The 25,751-nt window shown below is 38.8% G+C and overlaps 1 protein-coding gene across 1 annotated transcript in view; it reads left to right on the top strand.

The window, feature by feature from the left end:
- Positions 1-25,751, top strand: part of LOC126188694 (calcium-activated chloride channel regulator 1-like) — a 133,014-nt gene that overhangs the window by 52,523 nt on the left and 54,740 nt on the right. The window contains exons 6-7 of the mRNA XM_049930301.1: positions 537-630; positions 1,127-1,305. Coding sequence (XP_049786258.1) covers positions 537-630; positions 1,127-1,305 — 273 coding nt within the window. The remainder of the gene's footprint in view (positions 1-536; positions 631-1,126; positions 1,306-25,751) is intronic.

Here is a 25,751-nt window from a genome sequence, read left to right as displayed (position 1 = left end):
CAACAACAGAAACAACAATTTTCAAAAGTCACTTTTACTCCCGACATTTGTAAATGCACAACTGTAACTTGCAAGCATTGATTTAATATTCGGTATGTTGTGCAAGGCACTCATAAGCTACTGTATGAGGCAGCTTAGTGGTAAGACACTGGACTCATTTTCCGGATGTCAGCAGTTCAAATCCCCATGCAGCCATCAAAATTCAGGTTTTCTGTGATTTTCCTGTGTCACTTAAAGTGAATTCTGGGATGTTTCCGTTGAAAGGGCAGGGTTGGTTTCCTTCCAGTTCCTTATCCATTGCAAGCTTGTGCTCCATCTTTGTTAATGCCTCTGTTGGTAGGACATTAATTCCTAATCTGTTTTCCTTTTTTTCTGTCTACAAATGGTATATATATCTCTTAATACCTTACTGAAGCATATCAGTGGTAAAAATGTGCTACAGCTTCCAATATTTTGAGATGGTCACTATTGTATTCTGACATAGATACAACATTTGTAGTCTTCTCACAATATTAATTTGATTGTTTGTGTTGCAGAGGCAGGTCCCGTAAATACTAACCTTAAACCTGTAGCAGTTTATGCTACTGTATCTAACGAAGATCATCATTTTGTATTTGACTTGAACGTAAGGTACGTATAAATGGCAGAAGAAATTGTTGATTTCAAAAATCAGATATATATGAGTTTTTCCTTGTTTTAATTTTGTATTTGTTATCTCTTTCACTACAAGCACCCATTTTATTAAATTTTCTGTGTTTTGCTTTATTGGACAAAACTGTAGACTACAAGAGTTATAAATTGAGTACCTTCTCTATAGTTTGCTTATTTTATTTGGCCCAGTTGTTTCAGTTTTATTTCTTATTATTAGAAGGTCTTCTTCCATTATACATGGTGTTAGTCTAAAATTGATCACAACTCTTTTAAAGTGAATTAGACCTTCATACTGAAAGTAGTCTGAGAACACTGTATCCACAAAAATATGATAATATAACTCAAAATAAATTCACTGTTTGTGATATTCCGTGTCACATTTTCTTGGAAGATACATATTGTGTATGTTTATTTGATAAAACAGTAGCTTACACAGACTTAGAAATTACTATAGTGATACATTAATTGGTTTCAGTGCTACTCTATATGCACCAGATGGAACTATGACAAAAATAGACCTTTGGGATAATGGTTCGGGAGCAGATGAGGTGAAAAATGATGGTACTTACAGTCGTTTTCTGGCAATTATCTCCATGACTGGGAGGTACACTCTGAAATTCGAAGCAATTGGGATGTACAGGACAACAGTTGAAGGTAGTGCTTTCTCTCATGTTAATATGTTATAAACTTGTATTTTTTAAATTACTTGCTATCGTAAAGGTGTAAAATCAGAAGATTCAGTATCCAATTACTGAAAGACAAGCTACATTTATTAAGTACTGATATTATAACAAACTACACTGCTGGAGAAAAAGAGAAATTAGTACATCTGGAAAAATGATGTTGATTTTGATCCGGTGATGGCATATGCCACCTGGGGGATAGTAGATGCTCTGTAGTGGTTTCAGTGTCATCTGCCAACAGATGATATAATGGTGTAGCTACTGGAACACCATCTGCCCTTTAATAAGGAATGTTCACAGCCAGAAGGCTCAGTGCAGTGCAAATGTGTGAAACATGCCACGAAGAAGCACTTGTGCTTCCAAGAGCCTACTGTATGAGTTTGAAAGGTGTCAAATTGTGGCTTTTAAAGTGGTGGGATGGTCCTTTTGGAAAATTGCCACACAAGCTGGATGTGCTGCATCAGTTGTGCAACGATGCCGGTATCAGTGGTCACATGAATGTTCTGAGACTCACAGATGTAGTTCCGGATGCCCACACAAAACAGACGCCTGCCAGGGTCATCATATTATAAGGACAGCAGTGGCAGGTTGTACAACCCTACTTTACAGGTAATGAACTGTTGTGAAACTGGTTATCAGCAGTGGGACTATGGGCATCCCCACCTATTGCCTGTCTTCCATTCACATCACAGCATTGACATGCACAGCTCAACTGGTGCCGTCAGAGGATCACGTGGAGGATGGAATGACACACCGTGATCTTTAGCGATGAAAGCAGATTCTGTCTGCACAAAAATGATGGTTGTCTGCACATATGACATAGACCAGATGAGTGCTATCTCACAGAGTGTATTCATCCAAGACACACTGGTCCCACCCCAAGCCTTATGGTCTGGGGTGTGAAAAGCTACAACTCTCGTTCACCTTTGATGTTTCTGTAGGGGACACTAATCAGCACTCGATACATGTAAAATGTTGTTATTGCCTTTCTATAGCCATTATTGCAACAGGAAGGTGATGTGCTGTTCCAACAGGATAGTGCTCAACCACACACTGCCTGTGAAACTGAACATGCTCTGCAAGATGTGCAGCAACTTCCCTGGCCATCACAACCTCTATACTTGTTTACAGTTGTGCACATGTGAAATATGATTGGACAAGAAATGACTCATGTGACTCGTCAATGAATCCTAGGATAGTATTCACCATCTATACAACTGACTGGACATCGGTCACAGTCACTGCCTACATTGCCACCCATGGAGGCTCGTCACGTACTAATGTGGGCATTTCTGCATGAGTCAGTACCTGGTACCTCAGAACCACTTGTGTTATTGATCTGTGAATATAATCATTTCATGAGTACATATGCACTATTGCAACAATAAATCTTGAGTGAATTGGAAACCTCTAAGAGGGCGTACTAGTTTATTTTCTGGCCGTGTATTCTGTAAATGCACAAAAATTGCTACATTTTACATTTTTATCTGTTTTATATACTTTTTCTTATCATCGTTTCTCCTTACACCAGTAACACAGTAAACTCTGAAAACCAAAATTATGGATGGAGTTTAGTTTGCTTGCTCATTAAGATAATTTACTGTTAATGTTTAATCTGAACAGTAAGTTAAATAAGTAACACTCGTGCTTTTGTTTGAAATATTTTCATTGTAAAACACACTGTAAGTAATTATGTAAATGTTACATTTATACAAATTGGAATATTATTCTAAATTATTAGTTATTCATATGAATATATAGAGGGAAACATTCCACGTGGGAAAAATATATAAAAAAACAAAGATGCTGTAACTTACTCTTATTAGTTATTCATATTGAGAACCTGAACTGGAAGTCACATGTTACATATCTTAAATGCCTCAGCTGCGCAACTTTTGCATTACAGAAAATATCATATTTTGGAGATGAAACTGTCAAAAAGTTGCCTTACTTTTCCTATTTTCATTCACTAATGTCTTATTGGTCATAATCGAGAGGCAACTTGCCACTGAGGAAAACATTTTAGTTACACAGATGTATGTAATAAATTTAAAAAGAAAGATGATGAGACTTACCAAACAAAAGCGCTGGCAGGTCGATAGACACACAAACAAACACAAATATACACACAAAATTCTAGCTTTCGCAACCAACGGTTGCCTCGTCAGGAAAGAGGGAAAGGAGTCATTCCAATCCCGGGAGCGGAAAGACTTACCCTCTCTAGAACCTCTTGTAGACAGATCTTTAAATATTTGGCATACAGATGCCCCCGCAGCACATTTACTCCCTTCTGTAGTTTGTTGTCAACAATCAATCACAGTTTGAAAACAACAGTGACATTCATGAATATAATACTAGAAGGAGCAATGATTTACACTGTCCATTACTCAGCCTTAGTGTAGAACAGAAAGAAATGAAGTACTCAGCCATAAAAATATAATTTCATATATAAACTGAAATCATATTTAGTTTCTCAGAGTGTAATGTGTAGTAATATGGTGTGTGTGTGTGTGTGAGAGAGAGAGAGAGAGAGAGAGAGAGGGGGGGGGGGGAGGGAGGATACATAGTTAAATATACATCACTGCATGGTATGCATGTAATAAAAAAAGCCTTAGGAAATCATGTAAATGGGCATGATGATGTCATATAGTTTGCTGAGAAAGTGTACTATAATTATAAAACTGATATGAGTCCCTATCATACTGAGAGGTAAAAATTATGACCCATGGAACATGCAAATAATTAACTAAGATATAGAAAATCTAAACTCCATATAGAAAATATGAAAAGATGGCTGATGAAGATAGTAAAAAATTGTTCTTACATATCCATGGAAAAACATTGCAGTGAATTAATAAGCTGAGAATTTAAATATTATTGAATGTTCATAAAATTGATGTCCATTGCACTACTTTTATTTGGGTGGTATTGTTAATAATAAATCTGGAAATAGTGAAATGCTACAGGCTTCAGCTCATTGACAGGTGCAGTTGATGTCACACATTTCTAAATGGAATTATCATTCCATGAATACCATGATACAGAGGGTGTACAGTTAAATGCCTAAGACATGCAGAAAGGAGTAGAAGATTTTTGTGCCTAAATTCATATAGGGCCATTGTCTGTTCAATTAACAATACTTATTTTACATTGTTAGGTAACTCTGGATAACATTACTATAGTGACGTCTTAGTTATGTTCCATAAATTGGTCTCAAAGTTTATGAACTCTAGTTGTTAAACTGTCATCTGTCACTACATTTTACCTTTTTAAATGATTATTTGGAAGAAGTAGAGAACACCAGAAATTGTGCTTTGTAAGACGACAGGAAGTGGTTTTTATCAAAGTAAATTAGCACCACTCAGAATTTGTTGTTAGTATACTTTATAGAGGTTACTGCAGTGACTGCTTGTGCCTATTAATGTATAACATAGCCCATTCCAGATCCCTGATTGTTTTACTTCATGATGGAATTTACAGAAAATGATTAGTGAATAAATGAAATAAATACTGATCTATATCTCTTTAGGTGTCAATCTTCGTCTATGTGATATTTCTGCTTGATACGGTATATCTTGGATACAGTCTTACTAACAACAAGAATAAACTAGAGACAACTATGGGTTAACAAATCAAGTTGTGGTAGTATATCTAAACCAGCACTACTGCCATGGTTGTTCTGAAGTTTGTACCATATCCTGGGAACGTGTCCACCAAGTAGCATCTTCACTGAATTGAAAATAAATACAGACTCCATTGCCCCCATTGGCTAGAGCCCACCTAGTCATTGCCTTGAATATCAGAAGACTATTTTAAAATGGCAAGGCCAGCCCAGTCGGCATTATTTGCGTATGCATGTAGTGGTTCCTGTGATAACACACTGCATGTCTCTACTAGGTTTAAGCATGATCAGTCAGATTCATACTGCAGAAATGGCAGGTGATTCCAGTCATTTGTTTCCTGTCTCCTGTTGAACGGTGTTCGTGAGGAGAGTGCTTTGTACTCTTGCATTATCACATTGAAAGACAAACCCATTGCCAATATTGACTGTAGGGGGGGGGGGGGGACAAAAAGTTACAGGAACAGGATCCCATCAAAGGCTGCATAATTGATCCTTAATAGCAACAAAGGACATGTCACTTTCACACATGATTCTGGCCCAAAACATAATTGATCCAACTACTGTTGAACCTGTGGAGCTGCATGCTTGAGACATTCATTGCTACATAACTATATCCACATTTTTCTACAACAAGTCAGCCATCAATAGAATCCAGTGCCACTGATCCAATATCCATTACAGGTGTTCCCTTTCCCACCTTCTTTGGCCATCAGGGGGCTACACATTTTATGTTGTTGTTTGTGATTGACACCTAGAGGCCAAACTGATAATGTGAAAATAGTTGCATAGTGTCTGGATCAAAACAGCCCTTCCAGTTGCCTCCATAAAGACAGCATGAAGAAATATTGCATAGATCTTCAATGTTTTGAGACTTGTGATAGTGGTTGAATGTTTGAACAACATTGCCATGGTGTGCACCAAATTTGTGGGTGACTACCTATTAGTGGCGACGATTCTTGGTGTAAAGGTACAATGTGTGTATCGTTTGACTTTAAAATGACCCTTTCAGGCATGTTTACAGTGAACAAGTCACATTGTCCTGGTTGGAGACACAACAAACACTACTAAATTTTGTTGAGAATGCTAGTTAACAGCACAGAGTTTCTTATTCATTATGTGTATAATAGCTTGGTAAGAACTCTCAGTTAGTGCAACTCATGCTATTGCAGCAGCTGCAACAAAAAAAATTGAAAATAGTATCTCAGATTCACATATATCAAATAAGTCTGTTAAATAAGATTGCAACACAATTACTTCTACACAGTTTCATCCACAATGGACATTGGCAAACTACCCTTTGCCAACCACATTCTCTCCTTTTCAAGATGCAAAAAATTTTCTAAGTAAGAGATTGTGATGCAGTTATCTGCCACTCAGTTTCTTCTGCAGTAGGCAGCAGCAAGCCATCCAATACCTACTACATTCCCTTCTTTTCAAGAGGCATGTTAAGGTTGGGACTCATACATATTGCAGTTATATTTGCAGTATAAGGCATACAAGGTAATTGACCCAGAAAAACAGATAGTGCTTTTCTTGCCTTGGATAAGTTCTGAAATTTGCTTGTGAAGCTGAGATGATGAGGTTAGCCCAGGAGATGAAATTGTGGTGAGTCACATCAAACTGGGTGGGGGGGGGGGGGGGGGGGGGGAGGAAACAAGCTTACCGTATTTACTCGAATCAAAGCCGCACTTTTTTTCCGGTTTTTGTAATCTAAAAAACTGCCTGCAGGTTAGAATCGAGTACAAAGCAAGCGGAAGTTCTGCAAAATGTTGGTGGGTGCTGCCACAACTTATTTCTGCCGTCAAATATATGTAGCGCTACACAGGCATGCTTTGTAGGCACAAAGATAAATCCTGGCGCCAAAACCTCTGCGTCAGGAAATAAATTTAAAAAAAAAAAAATGTGGAAGACGAGCTTTTTTTCTCCGCCCCGAGTTTCGACCACTGCATTTTCATACATTATCTAACGAAGTAAATACAAATTCCGTATTGTTCCTCTTCGAATGTAGCAGCATTTCAATGTACTACGAAAATCCGACTGGCAGGACTGTTTGGGATGTTTGTCAATATGGCCAACTCTACGTTCTGAATTTTTTTCCTATCTGTGAGAAGAGATGGTTGCTAATAGGAACTTTTATAAATTGTGAATCACATGCAGTATTCTTGTCACCATAAGAATAATATGAATATAAACATTTTGCCATGTATTGTTTCATGTTTGCTGCTATCTCATTTAAATCCTGTCTGCCTAAACTACGAAATTAGAGTGAGACAACAGCAAACGCGGAAGAATGTACATATCATGTCATGTTTATATTCGTATTATTCTTATGCTGAATACTGATACAGTCAGAAATGAAGCACGGCAACTGACTAGATTTTTAAATCTAAGGTGACTCTAATTTCTGTGCAGAATGTAATGTACTAAAGAGGCGCCTGCAAAGATTTCCAAACGGAGAAAAATTTTCGCTAAACTCTTGTTCAGAACATCTTCTATCATACACAGTCTATTATTTGATTCTTGTTGGTCATTACCAAAGAAAGCAGCAGTGTAAGTAACAACAAATAGCAGTTTCTTGCCATTGTTTCGCTAATGAGACGATTCCTCTCTTTTTTTATTGTAAGTGGTGGTAGCGCGCACAAAAGCAAGCCATGCCGCGAGCGGCAACAGGCCGTAAACACGCACTATCAGAATGCGACAAACAATGCATGACACAGTACAGTAATGCATTTTCAGCTTAGAGCAATGTAAACACCTATACAAAGAAAACTGCGATTATCAGATCAAAGAAAAATAAGCAATCATTCAAACCAGACGAAGCACGTGGAAATGGAAGGGTACCCGTTATAAATATGGACGGAGCGCCTGACGCATAGCAATGGCTACCTGGTAACGCTTAACTGCTAAGCTTACGACTCGAACCAAACTGCTGTAGCTGTATTGTCTTCACTCGACCTAAATTGTGTTTCATATTACAATGGACCAACTTTGTTTCGATTTGGGGATGCGGCCTATAACTTTTCTCTCCCCTTGAATTTCGAGTCTCAAATTTCAGGTGCGGCTTAAAATTCGGAAAAACTTTCTTCCTTGATTTCGAGTCTCATTTCTCAGGTGCGACTTAGATTCGAGTGCGGCTTAGATTCGAGGTAAATACGGTAGTTTGATTACTCCCTTTTCTGGCAAGCCAACTGAGGATATACTGTCCTTTTTGTATTGACCTGGAGGCGGTGACAAAGATTTGGTTTTGGTCAAACAATAAGCTGTTACAGATGGCTAAGTTGCAATTGACAGGGGATGCAAAAGTATTTGTGAAGTATAATTATAAGTTGAAGAACACGCTGATGTTCAACAGTTTGGACTCAAGTAACACTATAGGAAACAGAATAGTACAATTTTTTTCAGGGAGCTGTTGAGTGGAAGTGAGTAGAAAATTTCAGTGATAGGATAACAAAAGTCAATGGGCAGACTTAAGAATTAACAAGAGGTGATGAAGTAAAATAATATTATCCTCCAGGAAGCAGAGAATAGGGTTCTAGACATTTTTCTGAGGGACTTGCCATCCGATATCTCTAGGAGCATTAGGGAAGGTACCTGAACACTGTGATTAGGATAGGTATGGAGCGGGAGGTCATAGATACGGAAACAGGGTTGCACAGTAGGTGGAATATTTAATCAGGTGATGTAAGATGTTATAGTTGTGGGGATTCAGGGCATGTCTAGAGACAGTGTCAACAGCTACAAAGTGAGAAGTGCAGTGTGCTTGGACACCAGGAGCAGAACTGTAGAACCAAAGAGCGAAATGTTCAGGCGTTAAATGGTTAATTCCATTGTGATGTCGTTTGTGGTGTGTGAGAGATAGTGATCTTAAGTCCCTGGGTTCAGCAATATTAAGTTTTCAGGTTTGGGAGGAACGATTTCAGGGATGCATGAAATTGGTGCCTCATGCAAGTGAAGGTTACTGCACAATCATGGGGTCAGACTTTCTGTTCAAGCATCATGCCAAAACTGATATTTGGTGGCATATGGCTGAAGTCAAGTTTCAGTGTTCCAACTGGGGGGAAACTGTCACCAGTGAAATACTGTCACAGGGTTGATCTGCCTTCAGGGACAAACCAACTGTGGACAAAATCGCTAAGGCTTAACTCACAAGGTGTGGTGGATGAGTGTAGGGCTAAAACTACCTGTTAATGTGTAGTGTGTGACAGAGTCTTTGAGGAGAATGATGTGTTGGATGCATCGTGATACTTCATTCAAAGAAGTATTCTACGCATTCAGGAAACGAATGGTGGAAGAGTGGTACCTATCAGTATTGAAAACTTTGGCACTGATGACACTAACTTTGGTACCACTGACAGCCCTAATGTGTGAACAGAGGTTCCTCATATTTTGTTAGAGATGTGCTGCCATAGTTGTTGAGAGTTTCATTGCCCTTTCAGCAACCATTCACCTTTCATTTACCATCTGTATATCTATAACCCACCATTCTATTTCAAACCAGTTGTGCATCAATTGATTTTTTTTACTGTCTTTACATGAAATGTGTACCACAGTGTGTCCATCCTGTCTGCAGTGTTCTCATAGGTACATATCTACCACAGTAATTGGTCAACTATTCTTCTAAATTTTAGCCACAGGTTCTCAACGTGCTCCTGAAGAGAGTTGAATGTTTCAAGTTCTTTCTTGAAGTATGCCACTAGTGCCTCTTCATCTGCTTTACTTAACATTTAAATCTCTGTACTTACTTTACTGCCTTTTGTGGTAATCACTGTTGCTACAAGTACCTCATGGTCATTGATACCTGTTTCAATGTGGACATTCTCAAAGACATCAAGTCTATTTGTTGCCATTAGTGCTTACATATTTCCATCGTGAGTAGGCTTCTGAACTATCTCTTCTAAGTAGTTTTCAGAGAAAGTATTTAGTACTGTTTCACAGGATGTGTTGTCTGGCCTACCATTTACAAATCTGTAACTTTCCCTAACTGTATTGAAGATAAAAGTTTCATCCAATGATGACAGAATGATTAAGGGCCATACACACTAGCAAACTGAGGTGCTCCCTAAAGTTTTTGGTTTTTTTCTAGGAGTGATTTGTTTGTTGATAAAAGGACTTAATGCTCACTCTTAACACTGAGTATTACCCAAAGAATTTCCTATGCAGCACAATTTCTATCTAATTGTAAGGGATCTTGATAGAATTCTCTGGCAGACAAAGAATGAAAAATGGCATCACATATAGATGTTGTATTTCTTGACTTCTGAAAAGTATTTGACTCATGAGGGAACATTCCCAAGTGAAAATAAATGATTTCAATGAAACTTGGCAGATGAGTAGATGGGGTCAAATTTATACAATATGTGTGTTTTGTTTATGCCCAATTTCATTTTTAAGGGGTAAAACATGTTCTGCAAGATAATTTGGCACATTAGGTTTAATGGGAATATCTTTGAAATGATGATATATAAAAAATGTTTTGCATATAAAAGTTGATTTGTAGTAATTAATGTTCTTGAAAATTGTATAATCAACTTTTGTAATAATTTGAAGTTTTGCAAGATACTTCACCACCATTTGTTAATTTTGAAAAATGAAAACTTTTGTTACAACATAAATTAAAGAAGCTTTTAAGCCTCATACATTCATATGTGATAAAAGTGATTTCTGAAATAACCTGTGTACAATGGGCTGTCAGAATATGTCAACATATGTAATTAAAACATCTAAACATTCATTATTATTCTAATTATTTATTTTACTTATTCTTGTTTCATGTTTTAAATTGTTACTTTACATTTTACATTCATGGTTTTGTTTTTTAGTTTACTATTTCACTTATGTGTATTATGTTAACTGATAATAATATGTAAATCATTATTATGATACAAAATCATTACAATAATTATAATCTGTAAAACAATGCTGAAAGCATAAGGTTTATTTATGCCATGCATTTTGATGTACCTTTACTCATGCCACGTGAAATTTCAGAGATCTCGCGTCCATACCGTTCACAGGCCCACTTATAGAGGTCACCTGGGTCAGCCCCTTAGCATGCTCTGGCGAGCCATCAAAGAAACAGTATTATTTAAGTGATCTCAAATGAGTGCTTGGCCTTTTGCTGTAACCTGTATTACTGCTGTCCATTCAATGTGTTCGTTGCTACACACAGCATGTATTTCATTGTATCTTACATGTTGCTCTATAAAGTTCTATGTCTGTAAATCATGTTTGTTCTTGCTACAGCAAACTTTGAACCAAGTGAGGGTTATGTTTTTTCCATGTGTTAGTATCAGTGCTAAGTCACCTGATAAATGTCTTGATGGAAGAAATGCTCCAATGTATCATTGCTGAGCAGCAAGATTTCGTGGAACAACAGCAGGCTCCTGCCACCACTCTCAGTGAACTGGCATCTGCATGTTCATGGCAGGTTATTCTCCCGTCAGTACAACTGTCACCCTTTCCAGCATATGATTAATCAGCTGAAGATTGGGACTGTTACAAGACACGGTTATGCCAACATTTCCAGGTTTTTCATGTGGGCAATGCAAACCCATGTAGGGCTTTCTTTCTTTTTTGGCTTTCATCATGCATTTATCCATTGTAGTGCAAATTTGTACCTTTGCAAGAACTGGCCAGCTTATCATTTGATGAAACATGCAAACTCCTCACAACCTATTACTGTGACAGAAAGCATTTCATTGCGATTTGTGTAGAATTTTACCATGGTCAGGGATGGCTGAACCAGTCTTACAAAGCCTGGGCTGCAGAATTACATGGATTGAGCTGTTGCTGTAAATTTGTTGCTAGTACCCATCAGGAGTCCTATGCTGATCACTCGTTGTGTGATGTTATTGTTTGTTTGGTCTTGGATAGGGAAGTCTATGAAAAAGCACTTCAATGTGAGAATCCAATGCTTACGGATGTGCTCAATATAGCACAATGTCAAGGACTGCAGGCGATTAGATTTCTGCATGGGGAGGAGGTATTGGAAGTTGCTCAGTCAACCCCTGTTAGGCATGCTGCAAGTGTTCAGGATGATGGGGAAGCTGTAGCAACAGCACAACTTTTGACTCAGCATCATATGGGACACAGCAGCAACAGGCTGTATCACAGCAGAGGCCATGTGCCTCCCTTCTGTCTTGCCCATACTGATTCATTCAACATGAGTGTGCTATGTGCCCTAAGCATTGGGTGGTTTGCACCAAGTGTTGAAAGAAACACTACATTGCATCGGCATGTAAGTCCTTCTCAAATGTGGCTGACACAGTAGTACCAATGGACAGAAACTGTATCTCTACAATGATTGTCTCTTGGAACAAACTGTTTATTGACTTGCATGTGTTTAATAGACCACTAAAAATGAAGGTGGACACAGAAGCTGCAGTGACTTTTTTGGGCTCACCTCCCTCACACAGGTTCAACAGAAGTTGTTAGCTACAATAAACAGCAGATTCCAATCCTAGGTCAGTTCTCTGCTCCTGTCTCTTACAGATCTGTTGTTCACCCTCTCACCTCCCTTGTTGTAGATCATTTCCAGACTGCAGACCTGTTTGGGTTAGATGCATTTGATGGTTTCAATTTTATTCATTGCCAATGAGGTAAATTTAGCGACAGATTAAGTTCTGTATCAGCAACTGGAGTCCCTTTGCTCTGAGTTTTTGTCTCTGTTTTCCCCTGGGCTTGGTTGTGCTACCAGTTTTCAGGCCCACATTACAATGAAAGAATTCACCCACCCTAACTTTTTTCAGGCACAGCACATGCCTATCAGGATGTGCAACTGTGTCAAGGCCAAATTAGACCATTTGACATTGCTCAATGTCATTTGGCCTATTTCCCCCAGTAAATGGGCTACACCATTGGTCATCATTAAGAAGCCCACAGGTAAGCTTCCCATCTGCAGTGATTTCAGCATCATGATTAATGTGCAGTCCAAGTGTTCCTTTGCCCCGCCCTGATGCATTGCTCACAAAGTTGTCAGGCAGTCGCTACTTCTCCAAGGTTGATTTGTCAGAAGTGTACCTCCAGCTCCATTTGGATGACACCACTAGGTGCCTTCTCATTGTCAATGCACCTTTCGGCCATACCAATATCAACACTTGCCTTTTGGTGTTCCTAGTGTGCTCCCAATTTTTCAGTGTTTTTTAGAACATCTCACAGCCTCTGTGCCCAGCTGCATCAATTATCTCGACAGTATTATTGTTTCGGGTGCTTCCACTGAAGACCACCTTCAAAATCTTCAATCATTGTTTTCTGTTTTGCAATCTGTGGGTCACAAGTGCAACTTGCCAAATCTCAGATTTTCCAGCTATCAGTTGGGTATCTAGCTTTGAGGTTTCGTGCACAGGTGTCAAGTTGTCATGGTGGTGGTGGTTGTTAGGATGTTTAAGGGGGACTGTCAAGTTGTCATGTTACCATGTTGATGCAATTGCAGCTTTGCCGTGGCCAACCTCTGTTATGGAACTGCAAGTGTTTCTAAGTAAAGTTGCATACTATCAAAAGATTTTACAAGATGCATGCACTGTTGCTCAGTCACTGCACGCACTTTTGTGTAAAAATGTGCCTTTTTTCTGGTCCCCAGTTTGTGACTGAGCGTTCACTTTGCTTAAATCTAACCTTCAATTTGCCTCATGTCTGCCCACTTTTCAGCCGGGTCAGCATCTTGAGTTGGCTACAGATGCCTCTCAGCATTGTCTTGGAGCAGTGTTGGTGCACAAATATGTGGGCGGGTCTGAACGATCCATTGCTTATGCTTCTAAGACTTTAACTCCCACTCAGCAGTGGTATTCTCAAATTGAAATGGAAGCTTTAGCATTTTTTTTCACTCTCAATAAATTGCACATCTTGTATGGTTCTAAGTTCCATTTAATCACAGGTCACAAGCTGTTGGTTGCTCTTTTTAACCCTTCTGCTACCGTGTTGGACAAGGCAGCACACTGCTTGCAGCAGTTGGCTTTCTTCCTCTCCCATTCTCATTATAAGATCCATTACCCACTGATGCCTTATCTCACCTTCTGGTCTGGCTGGATTGGATCCAGCATTTGGTCAGGATGAGTTGCTCTATTTTTTTTTTTTTTTTTTTTTTTTTTTTAGGTTATTGAAAACCAGAACACGGTCAATGTTTTTCCCATCACTAGTGCCGCAATATCATCAGCCATTGCCACAGATCCTGTATTTAGTCGAGTCCTCCCTCTTGTGCAGCATGGCTGGCCAGAAAAACCCTTGGGCAGTGCCTTGGATCCCTTGCTTAACTACTTGTGCCTCCATGACTGCCTTTCTGTGTTTGTCTGGTTTCTTTTGTTAGCTAAGGAGGACACTGCTGCCCAGGTTGTGATTCCCACTTCTTTACACCATAATGTACTGTGGCTTCTGCCTGTGGTCATTGGGGGACCTCTCACACCAAAGCTTTGGCCCAACATCATGTGTGTTGGCTGGTCATAGAAAATACATTATATGACTTATCGCTGCTCGCACTCACTGTGTTTCGCAGTGGATGCCTATTCCAAGTTTTCCTATGTGGCACATTGCCTGTGGTAGCCCGTACTTCAGCCCTGTCTAAGACTTTTGCAATTGATGAACTTCTGTATACTATGGTTACTGATAATGCCCTCCCCCCCCCCCCCCCCCCAGTTTGTGTCTCAAGAAATTGTATCTTTTTGTCAGGCGAGTGGTGTTCAACATCTCACAGCTGCCCCATTTCATCCTCAACCTAAGGGTGAGACCAATCTTGTGGTTCATATATTTAAAACCCACATGTGGAAGTATGTATCTGGCAGGTCTCCTCAAGCTGCTTTAGACCATTTTTTGAGTTCCCAATTCACTCTGGCAGGGGACAAGGCCCTGGTGGTCCTGCTACATAAATGCTAACCACAGATCCTCCTTCTGCACCTGCCAGCATCGCTGACTCCACGATGGCTCTGGCTGGATGCACCTGTCTAGGCTCATAGTTTCAGTCGCCAGCCAAAATGTGTTCCTGCCCTCATAAAGTATCACAGAAGCTGGTGCTGGAGTGTCATCCATGCTCCTGACAGGTGGATGTCCTGTCATCTTGACCAGCTGTGGCTGAACACAGCGGGGGTCTGTTCCAGAGGGCTCATCTTCTACCCCACCCCTATTGCCACTGATGCCTGTTCCTTTGCCACAAACAGTCCAATTCATGTTGCAGCAGAGTTCACTGCCTGGCTGTTCACTGTCTTGGGGTTCCTGCCTCTGCCCCCACTCCTCGACTGCCGTTGCTGGTGCAGCCCAACTGCAGCTGTCTCTGTTGCTGGGTCCTTTGTGGCCGTTGTCTCTGATGTGCCCAGTGCTGACTGATGACCTTGACAAAGATGACACTATGGAGATGCCATCCCTGGTCCTGCCCTATGGCCTCTCACAAAAGAGGGGCTGGTGTGCCAATCCGCCCCCTCATCACTTGTGCCCCTACTTGCTGGTGACCGCCCACCACATGCTGCAGCAGCCACCATCGGGCAATGAAATGGATGTCACTGGTGTTTTCCATGACTCATAATCTCACTGCCTTGGGAGATCAGTGGTCCCCCCCCCCCCCCCCCCCCCCCCTCTCTCCATGGTACTATTGATTTTTCGGCACCAGTGCTTTTTTTAAGTGTCATGCATTTTTTCTGTACCTTGCACTTGTTTGGCACTATATATATATTTTGACTAGTTTTTTTATGTATGTATGTGGTTTCCCCACTGCCTAGAAGGGAGTAGTGATGTACCTTTACTCATGACACACGCGATTTCAGAGATCAGGCATACATACAGTTCAGAGGCCCACTTATAGAGGCCACCTGGGCCAGCCCCATGGTGGGCTCTGGTGAGCTGCCAAAGAAACAGTATTATTTAAGCAACCACAAGTGAGTGCTCAGCCTATTTCAGCAACCCATATTACTGTTGTCCAGTCGATGTGTTCAGTGCTATGCACAACCTGTTGTTCTCCATTTTATCTTACATGTTGCTATATAAAGTACTATGTTTCATAAATTGTGTTTGTTCTTGCTGTAGCACATATAAAATGAATATTTCTCCACATAATTTACACAATGGAGAAGACAATATAAAACAAAATTAAACAGCTTTTTTAGTTGTTGCAGGTGATCCTCTAAAGAAACTGATTTGTATCAGGCATATTTCAGTATATTAGTAAGCCTTAGTGAAGTGTATTGATTATGCACTAGTGACTGGAGCCTGATTATATTGTTTCTTGAGTACAGATTGACATAATAATTGTTCAACAGAATGAGAACTGAAAATCTTTTCAAAAACTTCTTCCAACGTAGAAACTGTATACAACTGACAGCTATATTTGTATCATGAACCTCTTTGGGACCACCAGACAAACAAATTTCTTGTCTTTGGGTATGATGCACAAACAGATTCTTTCAAACTGACCACGTGCCTTAAAAGAAACTATTGGTGAATTTGGACTGAGAATCTCTTTTTGAAGCTGCAAATGTGCTTGTACAGCATCAAAATCTGGTAAACAAACATCTGACCAGGTCAAAAAATATTTGAAAGATGTTTTTTTTTCCAGTGAGGAAGAAAAATCTGTATTATTTTTAGAATCTTGGGTTGGTCACTGTGAAAGAACTGTTTAGAGCATCATAGCTGAGGATAAGAAGCTTGTTCATCTGGTGATTCCAAAGGACTCAATGGCACAGATACAGCCATGGGACACATATGGCTTTCGATGTTGGAAGAACTTTGTGAGGAGATTTTCAGATCTAGTTCTGTTGAATGATTATGACGTCAATCTATACTTGAGAATTATATAACAGACCTCCAGTCAATAGTGCATAATCAGTTCTTTTCACCAAGACTTACCAATGTACTGAAAAATGCCTGACATAAATTAGGATACTTAGAGAATCACCTGCGACAATTTGGAATCCTGCTGAATTTTGTTTTATATTTATTCTCCATTGTGTACAATATGTAAAGGAATTTCATGTATTTTATGTGCATGGTGTAAAAATCCTTATGTTTTAAGCATTGCTTTACAGATTATTGTTATCATAATGATTTTATATCATAATAATGATTTACTTATTATAATCAATTAACATAATTCACATGTGGAACTGTAAACTAAAAAACAAAAAACAAAAACATGAATGTAAAATAATAATTTAAATATAAAACAGATTTAAGTAAAATATATAATTAAAATAATGAATGAACTTCAATTAGGTATGTTGGAAATACTTCAACAGCACATTGTGAACGGCTTATTTTCCAACAGCTTCTTTAATTTATGTTGTAAGAAAAGTTATCATTTTTCAAAATTAATCAATGCTTGTGGAGTATTTTGCAAAATTTCAAATTATTACAAAAGTTCGTCATACATTTTTCAAGAATGTTAATTACATATCAACTTTTATATGAAAAACATTTTTTATATATCATCATTTCAAAGATATTCTCATTAAACTTAATATGCCAAATGATTTTTCAGGGTGTGTTTTACTCCTTAAAAGTGAAATTATGCACAAATAAAAGAATATGTATTACATTATTTTGCCCACTCTACACATCCACCAAGTTTCATCAAGATCTTTTGTTTATATTTGGGAATGTTTGCTTGTCAGTTTCACTCCAATACTTATTAACAAAATACCATCATAACAATTATAAAATGAAATTCGTAACTGAATCGAGTGCAGATTTCTTGGCATGGAGGTTACAGCATGTCGTTGTGGATGGAACGCCATTGACAAGTGTACAAGTACCTCCTGCAATGCTCCCCAGGAAGTGTGTTGGGGCCTTTGCAATATATGAGGTGTGTTAAAGACCTTGGGTACAATATTGTCTTATAGAACCCAGAATGTTAGCTTAGCATAGTCATCAACAATAATTTATACTTCAAACTGAAAGTATATGTATTAAATGCACTCAAAAGTATAGATGTAACTGAATTGCCTACCTCAGTAGAGTGTTTGCACAGACATAGAATGATTTAGTAAATTACACTATTACTCTAATAAGTAAGTTCCAAAACCTTCCCGAATTACTAATTGTAAATAATAAATAATTAGAGAACATAAGAATCAAAATTGTGATTCACACATGACGAACAACTGACTATAACTATTAGATAACAGTGGAAGATGTACAGCATGTGGCATAATCAAAATTGTGATTCACACATGACGAACAACTGACTATAACTATTAGATAACAGTGGAAGATGTACAGCATGTGGCATTCCCCCCCACCCTCCTTGGGAACAGCAACCTTGTGTTTCAGAGCATCCTGTATCTGAATATAGTCAGTGGTCCTCCATTGTGCAACAATGTTGAATAATTATGTTTTAGTCATGTTGTCAGATACCGGTACTCATGGTGACATTCAGATGCAGTAACATCAATTGAGGCACATTTATTATCAGGCAGATCATCATGGCCCTTATGATGAAGCCTCTGTAGCTGATCTGTGCCTTCATGCAATGGACATGGGTGACATCTCTTTGCTTTTGTCTCCTCTCTTCAGAATTGTTATCCTTTTTAGATACTGGTTAAGAAGCATTATGGGATCTAATATGGGATGAAGTACCATTTTAGTATTTTTCTGATAGCCACAACTAATGCACAATTTTAAAAGTTGATACCAGCTCTTCTGGTTGTAGCTTGAAGGTCAGTATTTGCCACTGTAATGGGTATCCAAGGCCTATATGCGTGCCAGCTCACAGCACTCCAGCCTGACTTATATTTAGTGGTTGAAACAATGGTTATCCATAAAGTCTACTAGGGTTCTGTCTAAGGTAGACCCCACATCACCACAATGTATGCAACTAAATAATCAGCATGCAAACTGAAGTACCTGTCTATAGAATGTGGTAGACTGTCATTAAAAACAGTGAACAACAGTAAAATAATGGGAACTCCAGGATGGAATAACAGCAGTACAAAAAGAACAGATCACTACTCACCATATAGAGCAGGCATTGAGTTACAGGCAGGCACAACAAAAATATGAATGTGTATGTGTATCATATTTCAAAAGAAGGACTTTTTGTCTGAAAGGTTAAATTTTTAGCAGTCTTTTCATTGTACCTGTCTGCAACTCAACACTTCCTCTATGTGATGAGGAGCAATCTATCCTTTTCATATCTCTAGTAAACAACACTAGCTGTATTGAAGTTCTGTCGATGTTCAGTTTGTTTCAACCAAGTTCATTTGCACAGCTGTGAATGTCCAGTGGCTGAGTGAATTTTGGACTTACGGAAAAAGAAATTACAGCAGCAAGAAGGAGTTGTCTGACATAAACAAAAGTTGGTAGGTTTGTTTCTACATCTGAAAGATGATGTCTATTCTAATTTCATGCCAGTCACATAAGAGTGCTGCTAGTAGCATCACTATGAGGATGCAAATCAGGTTTGCTTTGAATACTCACTGTAATGGCTATGAGCAATAGTTACCTTTGAAATTGGATGTGGTGAGCTAATGTTAGTCAAGAATGCCTTTAAGGCAACAAAGATGCCATTATCATCACCTCACTGAGCTCAAACAAGGTCACGTCATAAGGCTATGAGAAGCTGCATGTTCCTTCTGCAATATTGCAGGAAGACTTGTCAGAAATGCAGCCACTGTACATGATTGCTGGCAGCAATAGTCACAAGAATGACAGTTGCAAAAAGACTGGGCTCCAGGTGGCCACATGGTACCACTCATGTTTGCCGTATGGCTCTGGTGCATCATACAGCAACTGCAGCAGAAATATGAGTAGCAGTTGGCACCACAGTGACACAAAAAACTGTTATAAATTGATTACTTCAAGGACACCTCCAAGCCAGACACCATTTAGCTAACCCCAAACCACCGCCATTTGTGACTTCTATGGTGTTATGTGAGAGCTCATTGGAGGGCCGGGTAGAGGTATGTTGTGTTTTCTGATGAAAGCTGATTCTGCCTGAGTGCCAGTGATGGCTGTGTGTTGGTTAGAAGGAGGCCAGCTGAGGGCCTGCAACCAACCTGTCTGTTTGTTAGATGCACAGGACCTACACCTGGAGTTATGGCCTGGAATGAGATTTCATATGACAGCAGGACTACTCTTGTTGGTATCCTACATGTTCTGACTGCAAATTTGGATGTCAGTCTCATGATTCGTCCTGTTGTGCTGCCATTCATGAACAGCATTCCATGGCGTGTTTTCCAACAGGATGAAACTCACCCACATACCACTCTCGTAACCCATCATGCTCTACAGAGTCTCAAAATGTTACATTAGCCTCCTCAGTCAATAGATCCGTCTCCAGTGGAGCACTATGAGACATCATCAGATGACAACTCCAGCATCATCCACGAACACCATTAACCATCCCTGTATAGACTACTAAATGCAACAGGCTGGATTTCCATCCCACAAACTGACATGTGGCACCTGTACAACACAATATTAATGTATCAACATTTCACATTTGAGATGGCTTATCTTTTGCTTACATTAACCTGTGATCTTGCAATGTTAATCACTTAAATGTGTTACCTAGACAATGGTATTTCCAAAATTTCATTACTCTACTTTAATTATCTTTTGGTGTTGTATTTTTCTTCTGTCAGTGTATATTTCATTAAATCCAGTTGCTTGGCATCTTAGCATTTATTTTACAAATCTTGTCAAAGTTTATCACAGAGTAGACCTTGCCTAAGTTTCATATACTATCTCACAAATAACAGAAGTCCAACAGCAACTCTTCAAAAAATGGTTCAAATGGCTCTGAGCACTATGGGACTCAACATCTGAGGTCATCAGTCCCCTAGACCTTAGAACTACTTAAACCTAACTAACCTAAGGACATCACACACATCCATGCCCGAGGCAGGATTCGAACCTGCGACCATAGCAGTCATGTGGTTCCGGACTGAAGTGCCTAGAACCGCATGGTCACCGCGGCCGGCAGCAACTCTCCATGCTATATTTCAAGTTCGCAATGTTAATGAAAAATTGTACCATCCTTGATTGCTGTACCTCGTAATCTCAAAATCCATAACTCACAACTGTGAAATTATTCTTGCTTGCAGTAATTCAAAGTCCAAGTAATTCAAGCTCTGGATATTCTCAAAGTGTGAGATTGACTCAACAAAATTCAAATTCCTAGTGACTTGCACTTATCTCAGGGTATGAGAATGTCTTGAAGAAACTCTAAGACCCCATGCGGCCAACATACATATAATGCCCGCCTTAGCACTTGTCAGAAAAGTTACATTTTCTGCTCATAAACTTACTACAACTTAAGTCCTACAGAAAACTAAAAGTAGCAGGATAGTCATATTCGATTGATGATTCCAACAACACAAAACACTTAATATCAACAGTTCAGAAAAAGATAGATTGCTACTTAATGTAAAAGTGACACATTAAGTTGCAGATAGACACAATTAAAATTGTTTAATATTTAACATATTTATTCTTTTCTTGATGGATTGTTATAATTTTGTTGCTATTGTCAAACAGTCTGAAAATTTCTAATTTTCAATTATGCACAAATATATGAGGGATCTATTCTATAGGACTTTTTCCTTTCTTTCAGCCAATGACCACAGAATTATTGTATATTGTATCACTTGTTAATTAAGTATACTGGTGAAATTGTCAACACCTGCTTAAGGAACAAGTAGATCTTTATGGCTGCTTGCTCCAAGAAAATTTGTCATCTCTGTGCATCTATTTTTTAGTATCTGTGCCTTGGAACTGAAATACCCATCAGGATGCACTTCACTCTCATTAAGTTTCCCAAGAATTTTATTATTTTGGCAATGAAGAAGCACTCTCTGAGATTCATCTACATCTACATCTACATGGTTACTCTGCAATTCACATTTAAGTGCCTGGCAGAGGGTTCATCGAACCATTTTCATACTACTTCTCTACCATTCCACTCTTCAATGGTACGTGGGAAAAAGGAACACCTAAATCTTTCCATTTGAGCTCTGATTTCTCTTATTTTATTATGATGATCATTTCTCCCTACGCAGGTGGGCGTCAACAAAATATTTTCGCATTCAGAAGAGAAAGTTGGTGATTGAACTTTTGTAAATAGATCTCGCAGCAAAGAAGACCGCCTTTGTTTCAGTGACTGCCACCCCTACTCGCGTATCATGTCAGTGACACTCTCACCCCTATTCTGCGATAACACGAAACGAGCTGCCTTCTTTGCACTTTTTCGATGTCCTCCATCAATCCCACCTGGTAAGGATCCCACACTGTGCAGCAATATTCCAGCATAGGACGGACAAGTGTAATGTAGGCTGTCTCTTTAAAGGGTCTGTCACATCTTCTAAAGTGTTCTGCCAACAAAGCACAGTCTTTGTTTTGCCTTCCCCACAATATTATCTATGTGGTTCTTCCAATGTAAGTTGCCTGTAATTGTAATTCCTAGGTATATAGTCGAATTGACAGTGCTTAGATTTGTGCAATTTATCGTATACCGAACATTTATAGGATTTATTTTAGTACCCATGTGGATGACCTTGCACTTTTCTGTGTTTAGTGTCAATTGCCACTTTTCGTACCATACAGAAATTCTCTCTAGATCATTTTGTAATTGGAATTGATCGTCTGATGATTTTACTAGACAGTAAGTTACAGCGTCATCTGCAAACAATCTAAGGGGCTGCTCAGATTATCACCTAGATCATTTATGTAAATCAGGAACAGCAGAGGGCCTAAGACACTACCTTGTGGAATGCCCGATATCACTCCTGTTCTACTTGATGATTTACCATCTATCACTACAAACTGTGACCTCTCTGAGAGGAAATCACAAATCCAGTCACACAACTGAGATGAAACTCCATATGCAGGCAATTTGATTAATAGTTGCTTGTGGTGAATAGTATCAAAAGCCTTTCAGAAATCCAGGAATATGAAATCGATCTGTGATCTCTTGTTGACAGCACTCATTACTTCATGGGAATAAAGAGCTAGCTGCATATCACAAGAACAATATTTTCTGAATCCGTGTTGGTTATGTATCAATAAGTCATTTTCTTCAAGGTGATTCCTAATGTTCGAGTACAGTATATGCTCCAAAATCCTACTGCAAATTGAGGTCGGTGATATGGGTCTGTAATTCAATGGGTTTCTCCTATTTCCTTTCTTGAATATTGGTGTGACCTGTGCTACTTTTCAGTCTTTAGGAACAGACCTTTCGTCAAGTGAGTGGTTGTATACATTTGCTAAGAAAGACGCTATTGTGTCTGCATACTCTGAAAGGAACCTGATTGGTATACCATCTGGACTGGAAGACTTGTCTTTCTTAAGTGATTTGAGTTGTTTCGCAACACCTAAGATATCTACTTTTATGTCACTCGTGCTAACAGCTGTTCTGGTTTCAAAATCTGGAATATTTACTTTGTCCTCTTTTGTGAAGGAGTTTCAGAAAACTGTATTTTAGTAACTCCACTTTAGTGGCACCATAATCGGTAACATTTCCATCGGTATCGTGCAGTGATGGTATTGACTGTTTTTTTGCCACTGGTGTACTTTACATATGACCAGAATCTCTTTGGGTTTTCTACCATATTTTGAGACAATGTTTCATTGTGGAAACTATTAAAAGCATCTCACATTGACGTCCACACTAAATTTCGAGCTTCCGTGAAAGTTAGCCAGTCTTGGCGATTTGCGTTCTTCTGAATTTGGCATGCTTTTTTCATTCTTCTACAAGAGTGTTCTGATGGGTTTTGTGTACCATGTTGGATCAGTCCCGTCTCTTATTAACTTATGCGGTATGAATCTATCTATTGTTGCCGATACTGTATCTTTGAATTCAGATGGAGACTTATATCATGGGCACACTTCAGTACAGTTGTCAAATGGCTTATACACTCTGTGGAAGTCTTTAAGAAAACAACAAATATTATTCACATAACAAAAATGCAATTTCTGTTTAAGATGTTGAAAGTGTGCCTCCAGTGATAGACAATTGCCCAGAACAGTCATCATCATGTATACTTGTTGGAGTAGCTTCATCAGTTTGAAGTTCTAATCTCTCACAGTCTATGACTGATTGTGTTCCCTACAGGAAATATCTTCCAAGAACAACATTATGGTTGCATTCAGGTGAAATAACAAATTGAAAGGGCTGTATTCAGTCATTGATAGCTGTTATCACAACACAGTTTCCTATCAGCTGACGTATTTTCAATTTGCAATGTTTAGTGCAATGGCCTTTGAATCTTGGAACATTATCTTCTTCAGCTAGTAAAGATAAGCATCCAATGTCACAGGAAATGTCTCCCAGAATCAACTAATGCTTGGCAAGTGCCATTCATGGAGAATTTTCATCTGCAGGGATGTCACATTCTTGGATGGTCACCTCATTTAGTTTCCCTGATTCCGGGCCGAGTGGCTGGAACCTATATGTAGCAGCAGGGAACAACTATGATACATTTAGAGATTGGCCTTGAGCTGGGTATGGCAACAGTCTTTGTTCTGCAAGTTGGCTGCATTCATTTGCAACTGTCTGGCATGCTTAGAACCATCCTGTTAACTGACATCTTGTAGCATTCTCTTCTTCTTTCTTTACAGTAGCGTAGGACATACAGTACCAACTCCATGCTTACAAACACTGAACTCTGTGCAGCAATGATGTCACATCATGTGAGCAGACCTGAGGCATGCCATACCTTGAGGCTTTGTTAGAGCACTGCCCACCAGTGCAGCAGCACTGCAGAACCCAATTATGTCTCCACTGCTTCAGCTCTGCTAACAGCATCTAAAATGCAGTAAAACTATCATGTTAGTATCAAATGCTTTGCTACATCCTGTGGATGTGTTCTCTAGATAGTACCTTCAATTTAGTAGAGTCCGGCACCACAAAAAGGGGTCCTTTCACTATCATTGTCCTCACGGCAGAAGAAAATTTTAAAAGGGCGAGGACAGTCTGATGTTAGTCTTGTTCATGTTAATGACAAGTGGTACCACCATGTGTTACTCATTCTGTTAACCAGTAATCAGTATCTCTAATCTACAGTTTGTGTTTATCCAGTGAACTTTGTTTGCAGTGCTAGTGAATATAGATATATACCACAAAGAACTCAGGGTCTGTTTTTAGTTTGTTCTGATACTGCTGAATAATTGTGACTAATGTTCCATGTGGTATTTTTTTATGGAATGCTGTTTTAATATCTATCAAATAATCCTACAATGAATCATAGCTTTATTCTGACAATTGTAGAATACTTGTGCTATAACATGTTGTTCCTTTATTCTCGCAAATAAATTCTGTTCTCCTGACAGAGCTTAAGCAGCTAGTATTTTCCAAACTTTCCATTCGATTTCCACAAATTGTCAGAGACTGCATTCATACCTATGAATGTATTATCTTTGCTAAGAACCATTTAAATCTCACAATTTCTTGGTGACAGGTTCAAGAATTAGGTGAAATTCATGAATTCAGTTATTCAAATATACAATTTCCCACTTAATGTTCCAGTTGAAAAAATGGAATTGCAACATTAGCAAAGGCATTGCATATGTTTTGAAGTAATAGAGGACTCATCCCAGAGAAGATGTAATATTGTGATTCATTGAATAATAAGCATAATATTGAATACGGAGTAAGAATATAAAATATTTCTGTGAAACAAATGAAAATAATTATTATTCAGAATTATTGTTACTCTCTCTTAGAGTTTTAACCTCTTGTTTCGAGAGCTGAAAACTAAAGATTTTTAATAAAATTTTGATAGATATTCTGTGTCATCTCTTAAGGTGCTTTTGGATCTCAGATTGTTCTGTTGGTTCCTAAAATAGAGCCATAAGATCTGCCTTTTCAGCCCACTTTCCCAAAT

Source organism: Schistocerca cancellata, chromosome 5 (genome assembly GCF_023864275.1).
Source record: "Schistocerca cancellata isolate TAMUIC-IGC-003103 chromosome 5, iqSchCanc2.1, whole genome shotgun sequence".
Lineage (NCBI taxonomy): Eukaryota > Metazoa > Arthropoda > Insecta > Orthoptera > Acrididae > Schistocerca > Schistocerca cancellata.
The sequence above is the reverse complement of the archived record's forward strand: the minus strand, read 5'-3'. Positions and strand labels throughout refer to the sequence as shown.